The 20,397-nt window shown below is 40.1% G+C and overlaps 1 protein-coding gene across 1 annotated transcript in view; it reads right to left on the minus strand.

The window, feature by feature from the left end:
* MTHFD1L (methylenetetrahydrofolate dehydrogenase (NADP+ dependent) 1-like) overlaps nucleotides 1–20,397 on the minus strand; it is a 153,331-nt gene that overhangs the window by 48,269 nt on the left and 84,665 nt on the right. Inside the window, exons 21-24 of the mRNA XM_010581930.1 lie at nucleotides 13,601–13,740; nucleotides 11,993–12,034; nucleotides 10,837–10,937; nucleotides 10,238–10,415 (exon numbers count right to left, since the gene is read on the minus strand). Of these exons, the coding sequence (XP_010580232.1) occupies nucleotides 10,238–10,415; nucleotides 10,837–10,937; nucleotides 11,993–12,034; nucleotides 13,601–13,740 (461 nt within the window). The remainder of the gene's footprint in view (nucleotides 1–10,237; nucleotides 10,416–10,836; nucleotides 10,938–11,992; nucleotides 12,035–13,600; nucleotides 13,741–20,397) is intronic.

Below are 20,397 nucleotides of genomic sequence, written 5' to 3' on the forward strand. Positions count from 1 at the left end.
AGGAGCAGGGAAAGGAGTACACTACACCACGCTAAGGATCCACCTGTTTCCTAGTATTTAGTGGGATTTTTAAGGGATTATCTATTCAGAATCACAGTGTAACAGCATTTCAAGCTAAAGAGTTTCCCTTGTTTCAGTTATCAAGTAATACTGCTAGGAAACTTCATTTAATTTAACTTAAAGAAGTATTTTCCAAAGAAAAGCCACCTGGTACTTTACATGAGAAATAAAAATTCATTTCACTTGAAATGAACATAATGGTATTTATCAGAAAAGAAGCTCCAGTAATTCAAGAGACTTTTTACATATACGCCACAGTAGAAGCCTGGATGTTTACAAGACACTCGCAGGAATAATTCTTACTTTTTCTTATCTGGTCTTTAAGGGCAAGTTTAGCTTTAGGTTTTCAACAAAACTGTTGATTATTTAGCACTTCACTATGGAAATACTCTCACTCATGGGAACAGGCACCCACCATATGTAGCAATGCGTCACAGTGCTAATTCATATGGAAAAGTGCTTAACTGAATTCAAAGGGGCTGAAAAGAGAGGCATATTGCACAAGTAACTAAATCATTAAGGGATTTTAAGATGGATTTTTGCTCCAGTTGATACCAGACTCCTCTAAAAAAATCATGTGAGCTACCTATTTGTGCCTTAAACACCTTGGTCAAATATCTGCCAGCAGAAGCCACATATCTCAGACACTTGAGAAATTACTTATTTCTTCTATCTCTCACTTTTTTTGTTTGAGAATTTTCTACAATGGCCTAGGGCATTCCTGAACCAGTTGTTCATTCCCACTCACAAACTACAATGTGGCACCCTCAGCTATACTGATGCATCTATTCTTAATGAAAGGAGTATGAAAAGTCTTATCGGAACAGTGAGTGTTGATGCACCCATATGAACAGCAAGTTGATTCCACAGCACATCTGCTATCTGGACAGCTATTGTGATAATGATATTTATAAAATGTGCAGAGCGTCAAAAGCACAAAAGATTTAGGATCAGCAATAAAAACTGCTGCTCTTTCCCTTATGTGAGGTTGTGAATGTTACTCAACTAAGTACATTTAGGTGGAGAACAGGTGACAGATACACAACAGAGTATGGATTTAGACAAAAACTGACTTTTATAGATATGCAACGTATTAGTACTAATGCTGAAGGAATTATGGCAGCTTCGGCAAAACAATTTCAAATTCAGTTTTAGCTTCTTGAGAAAACGATAGCATGAAATACTCAATGTAAATTTATACTGAACGTGAGAAGGTGCTACAGGGCCACACAGTATAAATATCTGCTGACAGTTAAGTAGCTTTGGTGTTTCTCTCAGAAACAACCAATCTCCGCAGCCCTGCCAGAGACAATGTGCATTTCTGAAACCTTGCACTTTCAGAGCTACCAAAGCCATATGCTTCTTCTGAGGCAAGCACAAACACGTGTGCTTGTTGAGGCTGCCAAGCACCCACACCATAAACAGGATTATCTCCTTGGCTAAAGCATAACAAGTGCTACAGCAAAAGTGCACAAACTGCTTTCACAAAAACAGTATCTGTGTAGCTGTACATTTCATTACTTGATAGAGGATGATTAAACCAAGAAATCAGCACTGATAAAGACGAGAGCCTGTCATTCCCAAGACTGAATTGATTATCCAAGATGAAATCACACCAATGTTGTCACCCAGCCATACTGCTAATTACAGGCCATCCCCCTTGCAACACATGATGTTATTGCAAATTGGTTTATTACACAATCTTCTTTCATCCAATCCTATCAACAGCAAGGTTTTTACCAAAACATAACTTAATAGTGTTTCATTTCTGCTAGCCTTTCCTTACATTTCCTTCACTCTTCATCTCTCCCTTCAGCTATAACAGCAGACTACACATTATCATTTGTCCACGTGGGGCCTGATGAGGATTTCCATGGACAGCTTCAACAGAGCCTTCTTCATCCTCCTTTCCTCTGCTGCTCACGCTCACCCATGTGCCAGTGCAACTGAGAGGGCAGCACCGCTGTTTGTGCAGCTGCACGTACCAAAGAAAGGCTAAAACATAACCCAGGGTAAAAAAAAGCTATTGTAACCCAGATCAGTTCACACATCCAGTTTACCATAAAGGCAAAGCCAGTATAAAGCAGAGAGACAGAGATGGCCTAAATGCTACCTCTACAGAAAGAACTGCTCAAACTGTTCAAATCTGATCACTGAAATGTACCAGCAGAAACAGCGAGCTGGGGCAGGGACACGTGGCTTGGGCTGGGATTCCTGAAATGAGCCTTGTTGCCAAAAGTCAGTATCGCATGAAACAAAACATGCAGATTACCAGGGGCCTGGCTTGGGACTGTGCTCGGGATTCCCATCATTTCCATCCTAATCTGGACACGTGGCTTTAAGATCTTTGGCTACTGGAGAAAGGAGTTCATCTTTTTAACTCTCCACAGCCAAACCCTGAGACTGCTGAAAACAACCCCTGTTCCTTTCCTCCTTCCTTTCTTCTGCTTTTAAACATTCCCCCTGACTTCCTCACCAAAACAGAGTCCAACAGAAAACACCTCCAAAAAGCCAGAGTCAACAGCAGTAAGTCCATAGTCATACTTCATCCCACTAGGCTGCAGCTAAGCCACACTACTATGAGAAGCACTGGTGTTATCTAGCTTAAATTGAATACCTTAAGTGAATGCCCATCAATGCAGCACTGTCTGAAAGGATGTCTTCACATTTATACAATATAAATATTTAAAACTACTTTATTCTCTGAGAAAACTTAAGATTCTGCTGAAAAACACACATTTAACTAGAGAATATACAAAAGCACTATTCACTTGTAACTTACACATTTAATACTTCAAGTTCTTTAAACACTCACTTTAGCCTCACTGCTTATTTTTAATTATCAGATCACCAGTTTAATTAGGAGGTCACAACCTCTGGGTTTATTGTTGCTAAGCTGCTTGTGTTTTAACAGAAATTCTTAAAATATTTTAAGATTCAGGGCAGTGGCACTTTTTTTTTTCTTTAAATTTTAACTTATGCATTTACTGAAAACAATAATAATGAATCGCTGGTTGGCTAAGTGAAACAGTATGCAGGCATCACTCATTCCTCTTCTTATGAAGGTTGCCAAATGAAAACATATGATGCGAGTATGGCTGAAGGTGCTGTGTGGGGTGACAGACTGCAGTGCTAAAACAATAGCTGACTTTGCACATTCAAACTCCTACTTCTAGCTTTTCCCCTGGATAAAATAAAAACACATTTATTAAAGTATCTGTATATTCTGGTTCCAGAAGATCTGTGGCTGACAAAAGGATTCCTAAGTCTTTAGCACTCCTCTTCCTTTGTTGGCACAGGACAAGAGTTTGTTTTTTAATTTGTGGAAAAGCATATTCAGTCAAGTTAAACAGTTTGTGAATCAACACCTAAGCCTGTGGCCTTAGAGATTTATTTTCCATTTCCCCAACTTTGAAACCCCAGCTGTGTCTAAGAAAGTTGCTTTACATGAAGAATAGGAAAATAATGAAAACAAACATAAAAGTACAGTGCCGTCAAGAGCCTACATCCACAAAAAAAGAGACAAAGTGGAAGAAAGATAGCTTCCAACCCAAGAACACCCAATTCAGTGAAAGAAATGTTCAGACTCCACTGAAATCTCTTTGATGGGAGTGGGAGGAGAGGCTGGTACAGCCCTGCAGAATTCCTCTTTCATGTGGCTTCACTGCTAGATGGCTGACTAGCAGTAGGGTGGGGGGAAATAGTTTAAAGACTAGCATACCCTGCAGGGCAGCATAGCCTGCATTTCAAGATGAGAAATTATCTCCATCATTTATTAGGAAAAGTTTCAGTAAGGAGCATATATAATTTTATTTATTCCTACTCCAGAAGTGCTTAAGGACCTTCCATTGGGTCCATACATGACTGAAATCTATGCTGTATGAAGAAAAACACAGAATTTGTTTGCCTCCTAGGCAAAAGAACAGAGGTATGTTGGGCTGATGTGACAGCAGACACACAATGGATGACTTTCATGGCTTAGTGGCTTCATGGTATTAGCAGAGGAAACAGAAAACACCCCTGACACACACCCGCCCCCACATTCAATCACACTGGGATTGAAAAGATGAGCAATGTAAAAATGAATAGAAACACTCTCTTTTAGGTCACTCCCCTGGAGATCAGCATCCTGAAACCCAGGTCCCATGAGCTCTTCTTGACTCTGCCTTGCTCTTAGAGCCACTCCCCTTCTCCTAGTACAGGCATCAAGAAGCCTTCTCCTCCACTGACGGGTCTCTTCCCTCCTTCATTACTCACTGCTCATTCTTGTTATTGGAGACCATGGCCAGTGCATGGAAGAGAAGATAACGCACAGAGAACTGCTGCTGGCAGTTTTCTCTGTTCTGACGCTACTCTTAGACCCCTCTGAGTGACCCATTGTCCCTGACAGTTGAAGCCAAGACTGGAAGAAATGAGCCAAGTGGCAGCCCATGCCATACTGCCATAGCATAACAGAGGCAGGGGCAGCCAAAACTGTGGGCTCAGATGCTCCAATTTTACCCAAGTTATTATTATGCACCCAGGAGGCGAAGAAAAATTCCTTTGCTGAGGCTGTAAGTGCTTGAAAGCCTCCCTGAGAAGTGATGCTACTCAATCTCATTCCCAGTGGATGGCCCCAAGCTAGGAAAGGTCTCCTTTGTTCTGCAGGCTGGCCAGGCAATTCACTGCACTCAGCCAAAATATTTGTGCAATCAACTTCCACAGTATAACCTGGAAATATTTTCATTTGTCATGATATTACCGAAAGGCGAGCACTGGCAAAAATGGATGTCATCTGACAAACTTGGAAGACTGGAACAACCCCTTCTCCTCCCTCCCTTTTATGACTTTTACACTCATCAATTTAGTTTTCCAATGCAGCATAAATCAAATGATTTGAGGGTCTTCAATCATACCTGTCAGGTTACCATGTCAGTCTTTTAAGGGGACAATGCTAACTCACTGACTGGCCAGATATGCTGATCCTGCCTCATGCCATATGCCTGTCCTCTCTTCTACCTCCTGGAGTGTTAGCCCACTACGCTCCAGCTGCCTTGCAGGAAGGGGCAACGCACCTCTTAAAAACCTAATGCCTGCCTTCATTCAGACCTATGTTTCCTCCCCCAGGTTGAGGAGGGCTGCTGTAAGTCAAGGGAGAGTTCACCACAGGCAAAGAGAGGAGACCAGGGTAGTGAAAGAAGGCAGGTTACTCAACAGGCATGCATTAGTGGGGAATATAGCTTCCCCTCCTGTCAAGAACGGGCACTGAAACCAGAGAAATTTGGGAATGGGATGCGTATGTTTCCATCCTCTCCTATCCTCCCCCTCGTTATCTAAACTTACTTTTAATGGGTCAGTCAACTTTACTTTGAGTAATAGCTTTCTGCTGCAACTTAAAGGCCCATACTTCAAGAAAAGTGAACCCAGAAGGGAAGTCAACAGTGATAAGAGAGTTGATAGTTTGATATTTTCCATATGTACTAAGAATATATATTTTAAAAAAATCCCCACAGATTATTTCATAGAGAGTTCAGGAGGCCTTTAAAACAAACCCATCCTCCAAACACGGAAGACAAATACTCAACAAGAAACAAATTCAACAGTAAAATAAGAGAGGTTAGTGTGCAGTGGGGGCAAAAATCCATATTAAAAACACACAGTACTATAATATTTACCACAACTACTGCCAATAATCTTTTAAACTATGTTATAAACTGTGGAGCCTATCGTATGAAAACTCATCCTTGCTCCTGAACCAACACCACACTCCCCCGCACCTGCCCAGCGCCAATTCCTAATACTGTACACATTTCATCGTACACTGTATCTGTTTATGTTCTTTTCTTACACTTTTAAAGTGACAACAGTGCTGGTGTTACTTGTCAGAGGTCACTTTTGGTACTTGATCCATGAAATGACACTGGCACACACATGCTCTCCCAAAATCATATATGCAGCTGTTCTTCGCGCTGCCCTCAAAATATTCTTGAAGCTTATTCTGTTCTCATTTCAAGTCCTGAAAAACATTCGTTCATCTAGTACCAAATGTCAAACAAACCCTTCCTAGAAGCAAGAAGTATTAAAAAAAAAAAAAAAAGTACAAGCATCAGCTACTAGGATAAAACCAAAAGATTGCCTTCTTAGAGAAATAAATAAAGAGAATGTGAAAAGCAATCTAAAAGTGGGACTACAGAGCACTGTGTCATGTAGAGATACCTGAGGAAGTTTAAACAGACTGAGTGAGATACTTCAAGGAATATAATCACATTAGCAGAGTCTTCTAATTAGACTAGCTTGCTATGATACCCAACAGGACCGCTTAGCTGAGCCTGATTCCCGAACTGACACAACTGTGTTGTGTCCACTGTCTAAAATTGCTCATTCAGCACGTGCTTGGGTATCACTGTACAAGGTGGTATAAATGTATGAACATACCTCAGGACTGAGAAAAAAAATAGCTGATCCTCAAATTTTTACCAGTATTTGACAGATCTAGAAAAGACTTTCTTGTTCTTCTCCCATTATACACATTTGTAAACACCTTTCAAGGAAGTCTTTGTTTTCAGACATACGTTTGGAAATTACATAAAGCACTGCAGAGATGCATGCCATTTGGAAAAAACCCGAAGACAGCCCACTTGACCTGGACTATCCTCTAATCAGATGCCTGACTGTACACTAATAATATAGTTTGCTGCAAACTTTGGTCTAACTAGTAAAAAGGGATCTAAACCAGTTTTACATATAGGGGATTTGGGCTTTGTTTTTAAATCCCCAGGGTAATGCTTTCTAACAAAACATCAAAATGTCAAATGAACCTATTATGGCTACAGCGGTCTCTGCTGTTGGAAGTTGTTCTAATTGTAGCCAGTTTTGGAAGCAAATTCTGATGAAGTTTTCCAGACTGAGGAAAATAAGATGCATAGACATCAAAGGACTAAATGGAAACATGAAGTAAAGGGAAGAGTAGAGTAACCTTATAAAGACGGACAGGTATGAATGAAGTGGTAGTGGTTTTATGCAGAATATTTCCCCCTTTGACCTTCCAAAGGGGAAAGAAAAGAAAAAAAACCACCACAGCAAATCCCATCAAACTTGAGGCAACCAGCACTTAATGGTATTCAAGTAACTGGACAAATCCGGCAGTCACTGGAAAGATGAGGGATGGAACTACACCCTTTCACTTACATCCTCTTTAGGCACAATGAAAGGGGGAAATCATCTGTCTGAATTCCATCTTACTACCTCTTCCCTTTCCTAATTTTCTGTCATAGTTGCCCCTTTGAACAGTAGAAATCAGTCCTCAAAACTGCTACATCAAAAAATCCTATTACAACCTTAATTAATATCTGGGCAGGCTCATTTGGAAGAGGTGGCTTTCCTTCATGTCTCTATGAGCCCAGTGACCAAATGACCTACCATACCATACAAGTGACAGCATTGCTGTTTTGCTCTCCTACTTCCAACTACTTCAGTCCCCATGCTTTGCACAGTAAGAATGAAACAGAAGCCTGAACTTTACACTTTACTGTTTTTGTTGGCCTGAATTCACTTTTTTACAGTATTTTAAAATATTTATGTGTTTTTATAAAATCCTTTCAACATATTTTTGAGGCTTATAATATTTGTGTTAAGTTACAGGATATTAAGTTGATGTAAAGATGTGATTCATTCCCTTCATGCTTAAGATCATGCTGCTTATGCAACACAGCACAAAATGATGTGTCTGGGAAAGACATTAAAGTAGAAATCAATCTCATTTTCTTTCTTCATGGAGGCAGAGTCCACCACTACCAACCCTTTCTACTCATTCATACCACAAGATTATAAGCTACATATAATATAGTAACATCAGAGCTTAAATATGGGACTCATCGAACACTAATGTGTTATCTCTGTAACACAAGCGTCCTACAGGGAAAACTATTACACATATTTCTGAAAGATTTTTTTTTTCCATTTTATTACGCAAACCCCATAAAATTATACCCTCAGTTTCCAGAGCATCTCATTAGAGACAAACTCAGAAAGGCAGATACATTGTCCATTTTTTGGCTGTAAAAATGTTATATGGGCAAAATACCTTGAATAGATGCTGCAGCATGTGTATTCCCAAGGTATTTGCATCTATTCTGTGAAGGCAGTGGTTAATACTAATGGGAGTTGGCTGGATTACTGACATTTGGGAAAAAAGTGGGGGAGGTGGAAAGAAGAAATAAAATGGGTGCAACAGATATGGGCTACATATCAGGGAGGAGAAAGAGTGAAAGACAACAGTAGGGCATATCTACCTCAGGCTGAACTTTTTTCTGGAGAGAACAATCAAAACAGAAACTTTCAGCCATTTAAAAGAACGAACCTGAGGTTCTGCTGTTAAAAAATAGCATTCAAACATTTTCTAAAGACAGTTAAGTAGCACTGTCAACTGGAGCACAGCATCTTAAATTTGACAGGGGCTTCCTTGGTGCCAGAGAAGTCTATTTTGCTGCCCAAATTTTAACCCACCCACATTTGGATAGTCAGGAAGGTCCTGAGAAATCATTTGTATAACCTTCTCGGCAACATGTCCCTCCAAACATTCTACCTGTACGGTGGTACTCCAGCATAGTGCTTTCAGGGGCCCAAGAAGCCCTTCCTTGCAAGCCGCTCCTCTTGACAGCTCGCGATGCTGCAATGTTACCTTGAAGATGACTGCAATAACAAAGACTCCAAGACATGGAAAAGGAGTCGCCATCTCTGGCAGACATAGGATTGAAACTTGGACCACATTATCCTTTGTTAGGTTATCTGACTAATGCTAAGCAAATTAAACACAAAGCCCAAGCGAGGATCACAGGAACAATGATAGGTGGAGGTACCCTAGTAATGCAATCAGTGGAAAAACCTAATCAGTGAAAATCAGAGAACACTGAGTTGCCCGTTTCCTAAGATCATCCAAGGGGAAGGATGAGACCATTGTCCTTGGTGTGAAATGCACCAAGGTGAGTCAATGGAGAAACTCTCATCAGCAAACTTTGCAAACAAAAGGGGGCGATTGCCTAGAGCAGCACAGGACTCCTTATGTAGGGATGTAGGAAGAAAAGCATTTTGGGACTGTGTAAAAGTTATGATGGGATTTTTGAAGGGGATTGTGGGAATGTGTAAAGATTGTTAGGGCATGTTTAGTGGAAGGACCAAATATGGGGAAAGGGAGTAATCAAGGTGGATTGAAGAGGAACAAGTGTGGGAAAAAATAAAGGGAAAAGGGGAAGAAGGGGCCCGTTGAGTGCCAAGGTGTTTGGTCAGTAGCTTGTCTCGCTAAGCTCTGTGCTTGAGCACCACAGTCTGTCCTCTATTCTCATTAAATCTGATTTCTGACTATCTTCTGTGTGGGTGTGCTCTCTGCTCTAGGTGTGTATGTATGAACACAAGAGAGCAAGAGGAGACGTCTGAGTGTCAGCAGCTGGAGTGAGCTGTGAACCTCAGGGCTCAGGGACCCTGGTGCCAGCAACTGGAGCAGGGCAAGGGCACTGGGGGCTGCTCCTGGAGAGACTGAGGATCTAAGACCAACGGCAGCAGTGACCCATATATCGTGTGTGCCATATTGTACTAGCAGACTCTAATTCTGATGAGCAGGAGAGAAGGAACAGGACAGGGCCACTTGTGCTCTTCGTTTATCTGAGGGCTGTGGGTGTGTAAGTGGGTGCTGGTAAAGGCAATGCTTTCTCTCTGCATTGACCTGTGTGGCTGGGCAGATGTGTAGCATGAACATGCACGTGCTACCTCAACATCCTTCTCATACAGACAGTGAATGCTTCAGGGAGCCACAACTTGGTGCAATACCCATGACTGTGAGATAGTAACTGTATTTCATTTGAACTGATTGTCAGGACAAGTATCATGACTGTGAGATATTTGTGGAGAAGTCTCCCACAATAATTTGTGAATGTTCCACCTACAGACATACTTTTATGTTAAACAAGAAAGTATAAGAAACATCATTCAATGCACTAAATAACGAGCATTATCAGCAAGTATCCTGCTCTTCAGATTAGACAAGCCACAGATTGTTTGTTCTCTCCAGCTTTCGTGATTTTAAACCAAGTCAAGCCCCTTTCCAAGTATGTTAGATAGCTTTGTTGCGATGTTGTTCTTGTTTTAAATCCAACACTGATGCAGCATGCATTCATTACCAAAAAAAAAAATCCCAAAACCTTACCTCCAAGCTGTAGAGATATTTGAAACTGTTTTTCTGATTGGCTGCCTTTTCCACAGCTTGAGCTAATTTTACTGCTCCTCTACCACCAGCAGACCAGTGATTGCAAGGTACAGCATCAGACGCTCCAGATTGCTTTGCAATCTTACACACCAGATCAACCTCAGCAGGAGAGTCAGTTCTGCCAACCAAACAGTTCCATCTCATTATTTTGTTTAATTAGTTCTCTTCTAGAACCTTATATACTTAGCCTTATTCTACCATCAGCACTCGTAAAGCAAGTCTATATAGGAATTATGCCATATACATAATGCATTTATATAAAGCATATGTATTTACATGTTTCAAGAACACTTTTTGTACTTGTTATAGCTAATTAACATGGAAGATTAATAGTTCCAGAACAGTATATACTTTTTTTTGTGGTTTTGAAACCTTAAGAACAGGCTAAGGATTTAAAGGTCTTTGTGTTCATGATGAAAAAAGGAAATTCTTTAATAGCTTCTTTTCTTCACGCCAAAACAGATTAATTTAAAAACCAAGAAAAGTGTGAAATTTGAACTGTGGATTTACTCACAAGAGTAATGAAAGAACAGACTTACTTGAAGACATTTAGAGCAACCACAACAGGAACTCCAAAGAGCTGAGTAATTTGAATCTGTTTCTGTAGATTACAGCAGCCATCAGCTACCAGCTGGAGGTTCTGTTCAATTAAATAAAAATTAATGGAGATGGTAAGAAACATCAAGTCTTCTCCAGCCAAAGAATTTTCCATAAACTAAAGTGAACATAAACAGTGCTGATCATAACAGTTGCAGTCAAGTAAAATGCTTCCAGACAAAAATATTTTGGCACTTATCTTACTAATTCTTACTTCAATTAATAAGCAAAAGACATATTTAAGTAACTAAGCAGTGTCCAAAATTTGTACATGAATGCATTGCTCTCTTCTGGGACACAAGAAGACAGTGCAGCTGATGACTATTGCCTGTCACGATTGTGAAAGGGCTGTTAGTCTCTTGTTTGCAAAGTTTATAAACAAACTACAGTAGTGGGGTGGGGTGTGACATGCTATATGCGTAGTCTAATCTCTATACACATATATATCCAGGATAAAAGCACATTACTGGTTTTCCTTATTGTACTCTTTTACCTCATACTTTGTAGGCCTTGTCTTAATTGCAACAATACACGTATCCTTAGCCTGATAAAACCAAGAGGCCAGAACTTTTCTGCAGTGAAGAGACAAAGAATCCACTCATTTGAGTGACATTCAACACCAGACGTGAAGCACAAGCAGAATAAACCTGTTGTTTAATTAACAGGTTAAGCTATCATTAATTTTAGGGAGTGTCTTTGACCCCTGCACCACTCTGCTTTTGTGCTTCCATAAATGCCTGTATGATGGACTGGGATGAAGAGCTGATCAGTCTGAAAACTTAGTGGTCCTGGAAAAACTACTGAAAAAAGGTTATTTTTCAGCTAGCTCATTTCCTCAGTGCAATCTGTCATGCAGTCACACACATAGCACAAACAAGAGGGATAACACCAAGTGGCTGGGGGAAGGTGAGACAGCTTTACTTGTTGCCAATGACTGTTAAAGATGTTCACTGAATGTCAGCATCAGAGCATGCTATTGTCAAACCTGCAGCTGCACACTATACAGCCAGAGGAATGAGAAATTCTGATTCTCCATACATCACATTATTTTGTCCCTTTAAACAAAAACTCCTAAAGTTTTATAATAGTTCCTCTTACCTCTTCTGTGTATTCCTTCTTCAAGGGGGCACCAGCAGTTACCTGGGAAAATAAAGAATTGACATCATCACAGATTGACACTTGTCATAACCCTAAATGGTCAGAAGTGCACTTCTGCTTAGTTTCTATACTGCCAGTCAGCACATACATTGTGCACAACATCATAGCTTGACTGCAGCTTCTGTTTTATTCCAAGTTACACCAGTACATGGAGAATAGCAACACTTCCTATTGTATCTAGGTAGCAAGATACAGGTAGTGACTCAGCAACTAGTTGTAAAAGATTTATTAGAGAGAAGGTAATTGGATCCCATTGTACATGCTTAATAACACACCAGCAGTGCAAAGACTATGGACAGCAACCTCCAACAGCTGCCTGTAGGAATAACAGTAACACAGATGACTAGAAGAGGAACATCACCTTTGGGTGTCCTGTAATTACTGCCCATGGCAAGGAACTGCATGCAAGTAATTTACTTTGCTAGAAATCTCCCAGTAAAAGTATCTGGTACTCTGCATGCCTCTATGATGCATTATGTCAACAAATGAAAGCTTTATACTTCTAAAGACACAGATCAGACAGAAATAGAGACAGTTATTAAGACATATTTAAGTCCTATTTTTGCTAGATTGAATGATAACACATGTGACAATATATCTGCCTTGATAGGCATGGAGGACTATCATTAAAAATAAAAAAAACTTGCATTAGAAGTAGACTAAAATGATAGAAAGTTATATAATTACATCAACCTGAAAGACTGAAAAAGGACAGCTCAGCTTTAGCTCTAAGGGATGATTAGCTGTAAGGGAGACCATGCATTCCAAAATTATTGTGGCTGTGGAAACAGCTCTGGTATTTTCACCCATTGAGACTGTTTCCCTGGCAGCATCACTCTCTTGCATGCTGCTGGGCAGATAAAAGTGTTTCTAGGAGTTAAGTGTCTGTCTGCTTGGCTAGCAGAGTCCGGTCTGGTTGTATGACTGAGGAGTACCTCTACAAACAGTAATCTGTACAAGTCTCATCGTAGCTTAAATAGCAAAAAGTGATATACGGGTGACTTTTGGTACACAGGGAGAACACTTGCAAAATTTTATCAGTTGCCTCAGCATTCCTGAGGGAATTCACCTGAGCAGATTAAAAGGACAGAATGGGTTCCCATTATTGCAGTGAAAGAAATCTCAAAACCTTCACTAACAATGTTGCCTACTTCCACTCACGTTACTGCAAACCCAAGCTCTTCTCATTCCTCCTCAGCTGCCAACTTTCCCAGCCTGTGACTACTTCAGTGCACTTACAAACGCTATTTCAAAAGGCATGGAAAAGAATATATATACATATTATAGCTTTTTTTTTTCATGCAAATAAACTTCCCTCCCTCAGTAAGATTTAGTACTTCTTCAGAGCTCTTTCAACCCTCTTCTTTCATTTGTGCCTTTCCATTCCTACATTACCTTTGGAGGTAACATTTATAAGATGAGGTAACTCAGAAGGGATATCTAAATACTGCCCCATAGGCTACCCCCAATATTTCTTAAACCAAGATATTTTACTTATTTCAAATATTAGCTACAATTTTATTTTCCAAGAAAGGTGCAAAAACTTACATTTGGCCCACCTCCATGCATCTTCAAAGCCCTCACTGTAGCAACGAGTACAACCACACTGGGAACCAAGCCAGAGGCTCTGCATTTGATGTTGAAGAATTTCTCCATCCCAATGTCAGCACCAAAGCCAGCTTCAGTTACTGTTAAACATTTAAAAAAACAAAACAAAACCACACATAAAACATGCTTTCAGTTAAACACTGGGGGATATTTCTACTTTAGCATACACTGCACTTAAATACACACCAGTACTCCGTTTTGAATGAACTTTCAAATAGAGGTCTATTTACATTACTGAGTCTGATTAAAAAAACTATTCCCAACTCAGAAATAAATTCTTTTATTCTTGATATGTACAATATGTCATCAAAAGTAGTCATGTTGGGGGAAAAACCCCCAAGCAATCCAAATTAGTTTGAATCAAAGTCTTTTAAAAACATCTAGTTCTCTAAAATATCTATTTCTGTGTAATTATATTTATTTAAAATGTTTGCAAACTCTTACAGATATGACTTCCCTACATTATTCCTCCCCCCTTGATTTTGCTAAAGATGTGCTTTCATCACAACTAATGGACCTAAATTCTCCTAGGTTTGCAGAACTTCTGGTCATCTCTTGCTTTTGTGGAGAGGATGTTTAATTACAAACACAAACCAGCAGTTAGTCATGTCTCAGTATTAAAGATACTATTAAACAATGAATTCTATGATGGGATTTTGCACCAAAGAAGTCAGATTAATGTAGCATGACTCAGGAGAAAAATCTGTGCGGAATTAGGATATGCCTGGCAACGTATTTTTAGCAGAGCTACAAATAAAAGAGAAAATAATCTGTATTAAATGATGTCAGGCTCTTCAGAGCTAATCTGCTGTGATTTGTCAAATATCAATTATTTCAACTGCTTCTTTTAAAATCAAAAAAATTTCTTTTTATTAGAGAAACACAAGCACACAGCAATTAAAAACTTCAAGGGATTAAATCTCCTGTTGGTTGAAAAATTGCCTATGTAACTATTTCCCACCAGAACACACTGAAGAGTTGGGTTCAATATGTGCCTCTGGAAGATGTGAAGGGACTTTCAGCCAGATGAGTCAGGGTGGGAAAATTGCTTGCTCCAGAGACTTCTGGACCTGACTTCAAGCAGAATTGGTAACGTCCTCATAGCCCCAATCAACTTACAAAAACTAGTAAATTCCCTTTTCTTTCTCTCACTCCTGCCAGCAGTTTTGACTCTCATGCTTAGGAGGGGAGGGGACCATGAACAGCTGATTGAACATTTCGGGGCTGGAAACCTTCAGCAGGGTCAAGGAGGAAGAGGCACAGATCTGCTCTGCTGCTGTGGGAGAAAGTATCTTTCTGTTTGCAGCCGATGCGCTTTAGGAAGTCCCAGCCTTTGTGCATTTGTCCTCACCCCACCGGTCCTTTCCACCTCTTCTTCATTTTGCACAGGCTGAAACAATTGCCTGTGTGGCTCTGCTCAGAGGGAGGCAATGGCTGCTGGAGCTGGGGGAGAAAGCAAGAGCTAGAAAACAAGGGGGTGGGTATGCGGGGGGGAGCAGGGACCTCTTGAAATAGTAACATGGCAAGTGTCATGATTAACATTCTCCAAAATCATTGTAATAAGTATATTATCTTTTTCTGAATAGCCCTGAGAAAAACAGACATACCAAATATGGAAACAAAGGAAAAAAAAAAAGTTTACACAAACACAATAATTCAGAGGAACAAAGCTAATGTCAGGATAAGTCATATAAAAAGCAGAGCCAGGGATCACATGTCTGCTTTCCAGTAACCCCCATTCTTCTTCTCCAATGTCTTATGTGGCACAGTGTGATTAATGAGAACTCTGAGTCAGGAATATATAACCACAATCAATCTTTAATATAAACAACAGATAAACTAGCAAGTACTTGAGAGGGTGGGAAAATAATTTGTCTCTTACAGAGATTGCCAGCGTATACACATAGCAGTCTCCTAACATTTCCAAACAAAGTTTCCAGGGAGTTAATCCTTTTCATGCCAAGGCTTTTCAAGGGTCAGTTTTCCTTAGAGAAAGGGGAATTGCAAGTCTACCTTTTAGAGAGAGAGAAGAAGAGATGTCAGCCTTCCAGTAAGCACAGCAACTGCTCACACAGTACTTCATGGCTCTCAGGGAGGTGCTAGCCACCCTTCAGGCAGGCTAAGCAGCCAGGGCAAATGCCCAGGAAAGCTGTGTGGGGACACTTATCTGGGCAGCTGTGCATATTCCTCTATTCTTTGTAATGCTTTCCTTTGATATGGAGGGCAAAAATGCACATTTGCCTAAACAACTCAAATCCTATATCGACATCTGAAAAACTAACAGAACACTGGTGCTCACTGGAGTGAGTGCTACAACATGGAGAATAGGATTTCTTCATCTGAAGCGGAGGAAAGGGAGAGGAATGTCAGTGCTTTCTCCGGTGTGCAGAAGGAAAACGGATGTAGTAGAAAAGTTGCAACTCTGTTTTATTTCCTCTGAGGAATAGTGAGAAGATAGAGTAATATGCCAAGCTATTATATTTTAAAATCTTTGCGCTGAAACACTTAATACAATTACTTTCAGATTGTTTCCTGCTTTCAAATGAAAGTGCCAATGAAAAACAAATACAGACTATGAATGGGAAGTTTCAAGCTAGTCTACATTTAGAGATTATGAGATAAAACAGCTAATCACTTTAAATATAACAACAGAAATTTAAAATAATACATGGGTTCATTTATTTCAGTTATCACTTCTCATACACGGTTTGTCAACAGAAGGCAATCACAGATTACAGGTGAACTGATGAAGATTTTTGGGAACAAACATCTACCTAAGCAGATGTGGTCTGCTGTACCCTCAACTGAAGGAAAGTTTATGATGCAACCAGTACTAACTGCCTACACAGAGTCTTTACCTACCTTCAGCTCCCCTCCCCAAAAGCCTCTTCACCTTGTCCCCTGCCAAGCAGCCACTTCCCAGCTCCATGAATCACTGCTACCTAGGCTTCTGCCCTGCAAGCAGGTAAGGGGTTTGCAATAGATGCGATGATGCTGGCATAATGTTAACTGCTTGCTTTGATTTCCCAGCCACAAACATAGCAATTCTAATGAAAGTAAAGAGGTAAATTATTTGCCTTCAGTGAGGTCATAGAAAACATACAGGTATTTGCTCTTCCAGTCTGAGAACATAAACCCATGGCAACATAGGCTGACCCAGATCAGGGATTTTACAGTCCCAGGCCTTACTTTGCATTCCACATCCCCTTCTTGAACTGATAAGACTGGACAATGATCCAGACATGTACTAAAAGATTATTTTCTGGGTGTGATTTTCAGTGAGTACAGCTCTCTGGACTGTCTCACTGCATTGTCATAAAAAGTACAAAACCTAATTCTACAAATACTCTGCTGTTTGATTTTATGCTTCAATTTTATAGCCCAACTATCATAAGGAACATGAGAATGAAGATTAAAAATTAAGATTTCATGTATCAGCAGTGCACTACCATTACATTACTTTTAATAATGGAACATAGGTGAAATCTAGCAACTAATATACACATATATATCAGAAGTAAACTGCATCAAAATGCTCCAATAAGTTCAAACAATTTATTCTCATAAAAGATCCATGCAAGGGTGACCAAAAGCTAGGCTCATTCTAACACACCAGGGTAACTGGGAAATCTTGTTTCAAAACAACAGTAGGCAAAACACAACACAATTACTATAGGTCTTTCTACAGGTCATTTACACAACATCTACTTCACTCAGTTCAGCTACCAAAATAACCAGTAAATCATAGTTTTTGTTCAGAGCAAGAGGCCAAAATATTCAAATTAGGTTCATTAGGGGAAAGAAAAGCTTATAAACGTGGAATTAGGCAATAGCGATGATGAGAAGTCTGTCGGGCAGTGTAAAGTCAGAACAATCGATACTCTTCACTGAAGTCTGATTCCACTTCAGGGTTCAGGCAAATGAACAAATCACTCTGATGGTTTTGTTTCTTGTTTATAATTACCATAACCTCTTCATGGAATAACTGCCTTGCCAAGCACATCTAGGAATATTTTATCACCTACACATGACAATAGCTTAAATAGACAGTGTCACGGTTTAAGCAGCTAATCAGATTTCATTGTCATGCTTAATACAAAATGTAATTTTTCTCCACCTAAAAATACATCTATCATGCTATAGCTGCATAAAGTGGTTCCACATTAGCCTCACATTTACATACTGCTTAAAAGCCTTACAGAAAGTGATGTTTAGAATTTTTTTTAGAAGATATTTCACCCACAATTGAACTTCATGTAAACTGAGGATAATTTCTAGTGAAAGTAGCTTCTCTCTAGTCAGCCCTTTGTATCAACAAATCAATGTCAAAATAAAACATTTGTACTATAAAGGGCCAAGTCAGATGCATACACGAGGCAAAGCTTTAGGACACAAATTGTGAGACTGGATTCCCGAACAATGTAAAAGGAAATGGAAACTCTGAGCTGCAAGCTGCCATTTACTCCCCACATGTAAACATATCTGTTCTGGTGCAGCTGTCCGCTGGTAAACTCAGGAAAAGAAGAGTTCAAAGTCACAGAAGCACATGAACTGTGAACCTGGAGCTGGAGGCACGTTAGCTGTAAAGTACTGATACATTCTTGTTTAAGTGAAAAATACCAAGGTGCACAACCGCCAAGATAAACTAGGATGATCAGTGATTTCTCTAACAGGATATCATATTTTTGTTAGTATAGCTAGGGATGAATAAGCCAGATGTTTGTCCATTCTGACTCTGGCAATTTATCTGATGTGAACTTCCATTATTATGACTGATTTTGGAATGTAACGGATACTTTTTTTTCTTTTTCTTTCTTTTTTTCCCCCTCTCTCCTAACAGAGGAAGTTTTCCTGTTCATTTTTCTCCTGACGCATTCTCAGATGGCATACAACACAGGCACTCGCTGCTACCACCTCTGAACATGAAGTCCAGCAGAAAACTACATATGCATATATTAAGGCTGAACATTTTTCATGCCATGAAGAAAATAGTTTCCATCAGCTATCAAAGTTTTATGTTGTTGTTGTGAGGCCTAGGAGAAAAGGTAATAGGAAAAATATTTGCCACTTAGTTTAGCAGAACATAAGCTTATTGGAGGTAACAGGTACTTTTCACCCCTTGTTAAAGAAAGATGCCAGGGCAGTATGTGCTCTGCAGAGGTACGAGCACTGGAGGTTTCTGACTGTTGACCACCAATCCATGCTTTTGACTGAACCAGCAGATATGGCAGTCCTGGCTCCTTAAGCCAAAAGGATCACACTTTTAACAGCGATTAATAGATTTTCTTCCACAAGAAGTCCTGACCAAAATAAACTTTATTCTCACAGAGCAAACTATATGAAGTTATGTTCAATAGTAGACTACTATTCACGTGAGACTCTCTGCGTGGAAGCCTCTTCAAATGTAGACAGAGAGCAGCCCACCTGCACGAGCACCCCGAGACACACTATAAATGCCTGGTTTCTGGTTCCACCGGCATATCCTCCAAGCCGCAACACTTGAGCTCTAGCTCATGAGACCTCTCCTAATACAAATTTCTTTGGCAGAAAAAAAATCAAATCTCCTGGAAATTTTCAACTTCTCCACACAAACAATGTCAGCTGAAACCAACGATTTACACTCAAGTACCCTGCCATTATACCCCATGACAGTAGCAGTTCAATTCATGCTGCCTTCCTCCAAAGGAAACTTGTCCCCAGTGGCCAAGAGTCTCAGGTCTCAGCTGACTGTCACTGCCTCCTGGCAGCCAGGGCTGCACAGGGAGCTTGGCTCCCAGGAATACACTTCATTTATGTGCTGATTCCCTTGGGACCCCATAACAAATTCTTTCAACCTTTTGCTCAGAAACATTTCTTTTTCCATAAGAGATGAATTTTACCATTGAAATGGAGAGCAGCTTTATGAGAAACTAAAGGTTACAGCATAACCTCTCACAGTTACTTTATATACCAATTGCTGTTAACTTTCCAAGAGCATCCCATACATTAAACAAACAAATAGGCACAATGACTTATACAGATTACTCCCAGACTATAGACAAAAAATTAGCAGAAAGTTCACTTTATTTATGACAAGCCAGACAGCTGAAGATAACTTTTAAATCTCAATTCTCTCACAATTAAGGATACAATTCCTCTTTGCGGGTTTTACAGGCCTGCTTATATATGTATGCTGCACATGTCGGATTTGAAATTCAGGGGAGGAATCAAACTGAAAACTCCAAGAGCTGACAGGAGTGGCACTGTGTGACAGAAAGCATGCTCTGCACATCTCCACAGCTCTGCTTGCCTCCCCCTCTTGAGAATATACAGAAGTGCAACTGCAGTGATTCCTGCCTACAAAGCGCCAATTTAGGGCATGGTTTTACAGGGTGGCTGAACTAAATGAGCACCCTGCCTTGCTGAAAGGGCAATTCCTGTTCCCTCTTAAGTCTTCCACCTTTCTCCCCTGCTCCCTCCCTGCTGGTCAGACTTCCTGCAGGTTTTGGCACTCATCTAGTTGCAAGGTAAACTGTTGGAATTTGCTAACCAGAAAACAAACAAACAGAAAAACATAGAAAACCCAATATTTTTTCCACTGGGTTAGATTTGAATCAGCTGAAGTGAGATCAGACAAGTGTCTTAACATGTTCAAACAGGCAGCAAAAGCAGACAAACAGAAGCAGGGGAAGGAAGGGAGACGCATTTCAACAGTGGAAAACTGTTAATTCATCCCTAGCCACCTTGTCAAACCATAC

Source organism: Haliaeetus leucocephalus, unplaced genomic scaffold (assembly GCF_000737465.1).
Source record: "Haliaeetus leucocephalus isolate CR32 unplaced genomic scaffold, Haliaeetus_leucocephalus-4.0 Scaffold819, whole genome shotgun sequence".
In the NCBI taxonomy this organism is placed as follows: Eukaryota; Metazoa; Chordata; class Aves; order Accipitriformes; family Accipitridae; genus Haliaeetus; species Haliaeetus leucocephalus.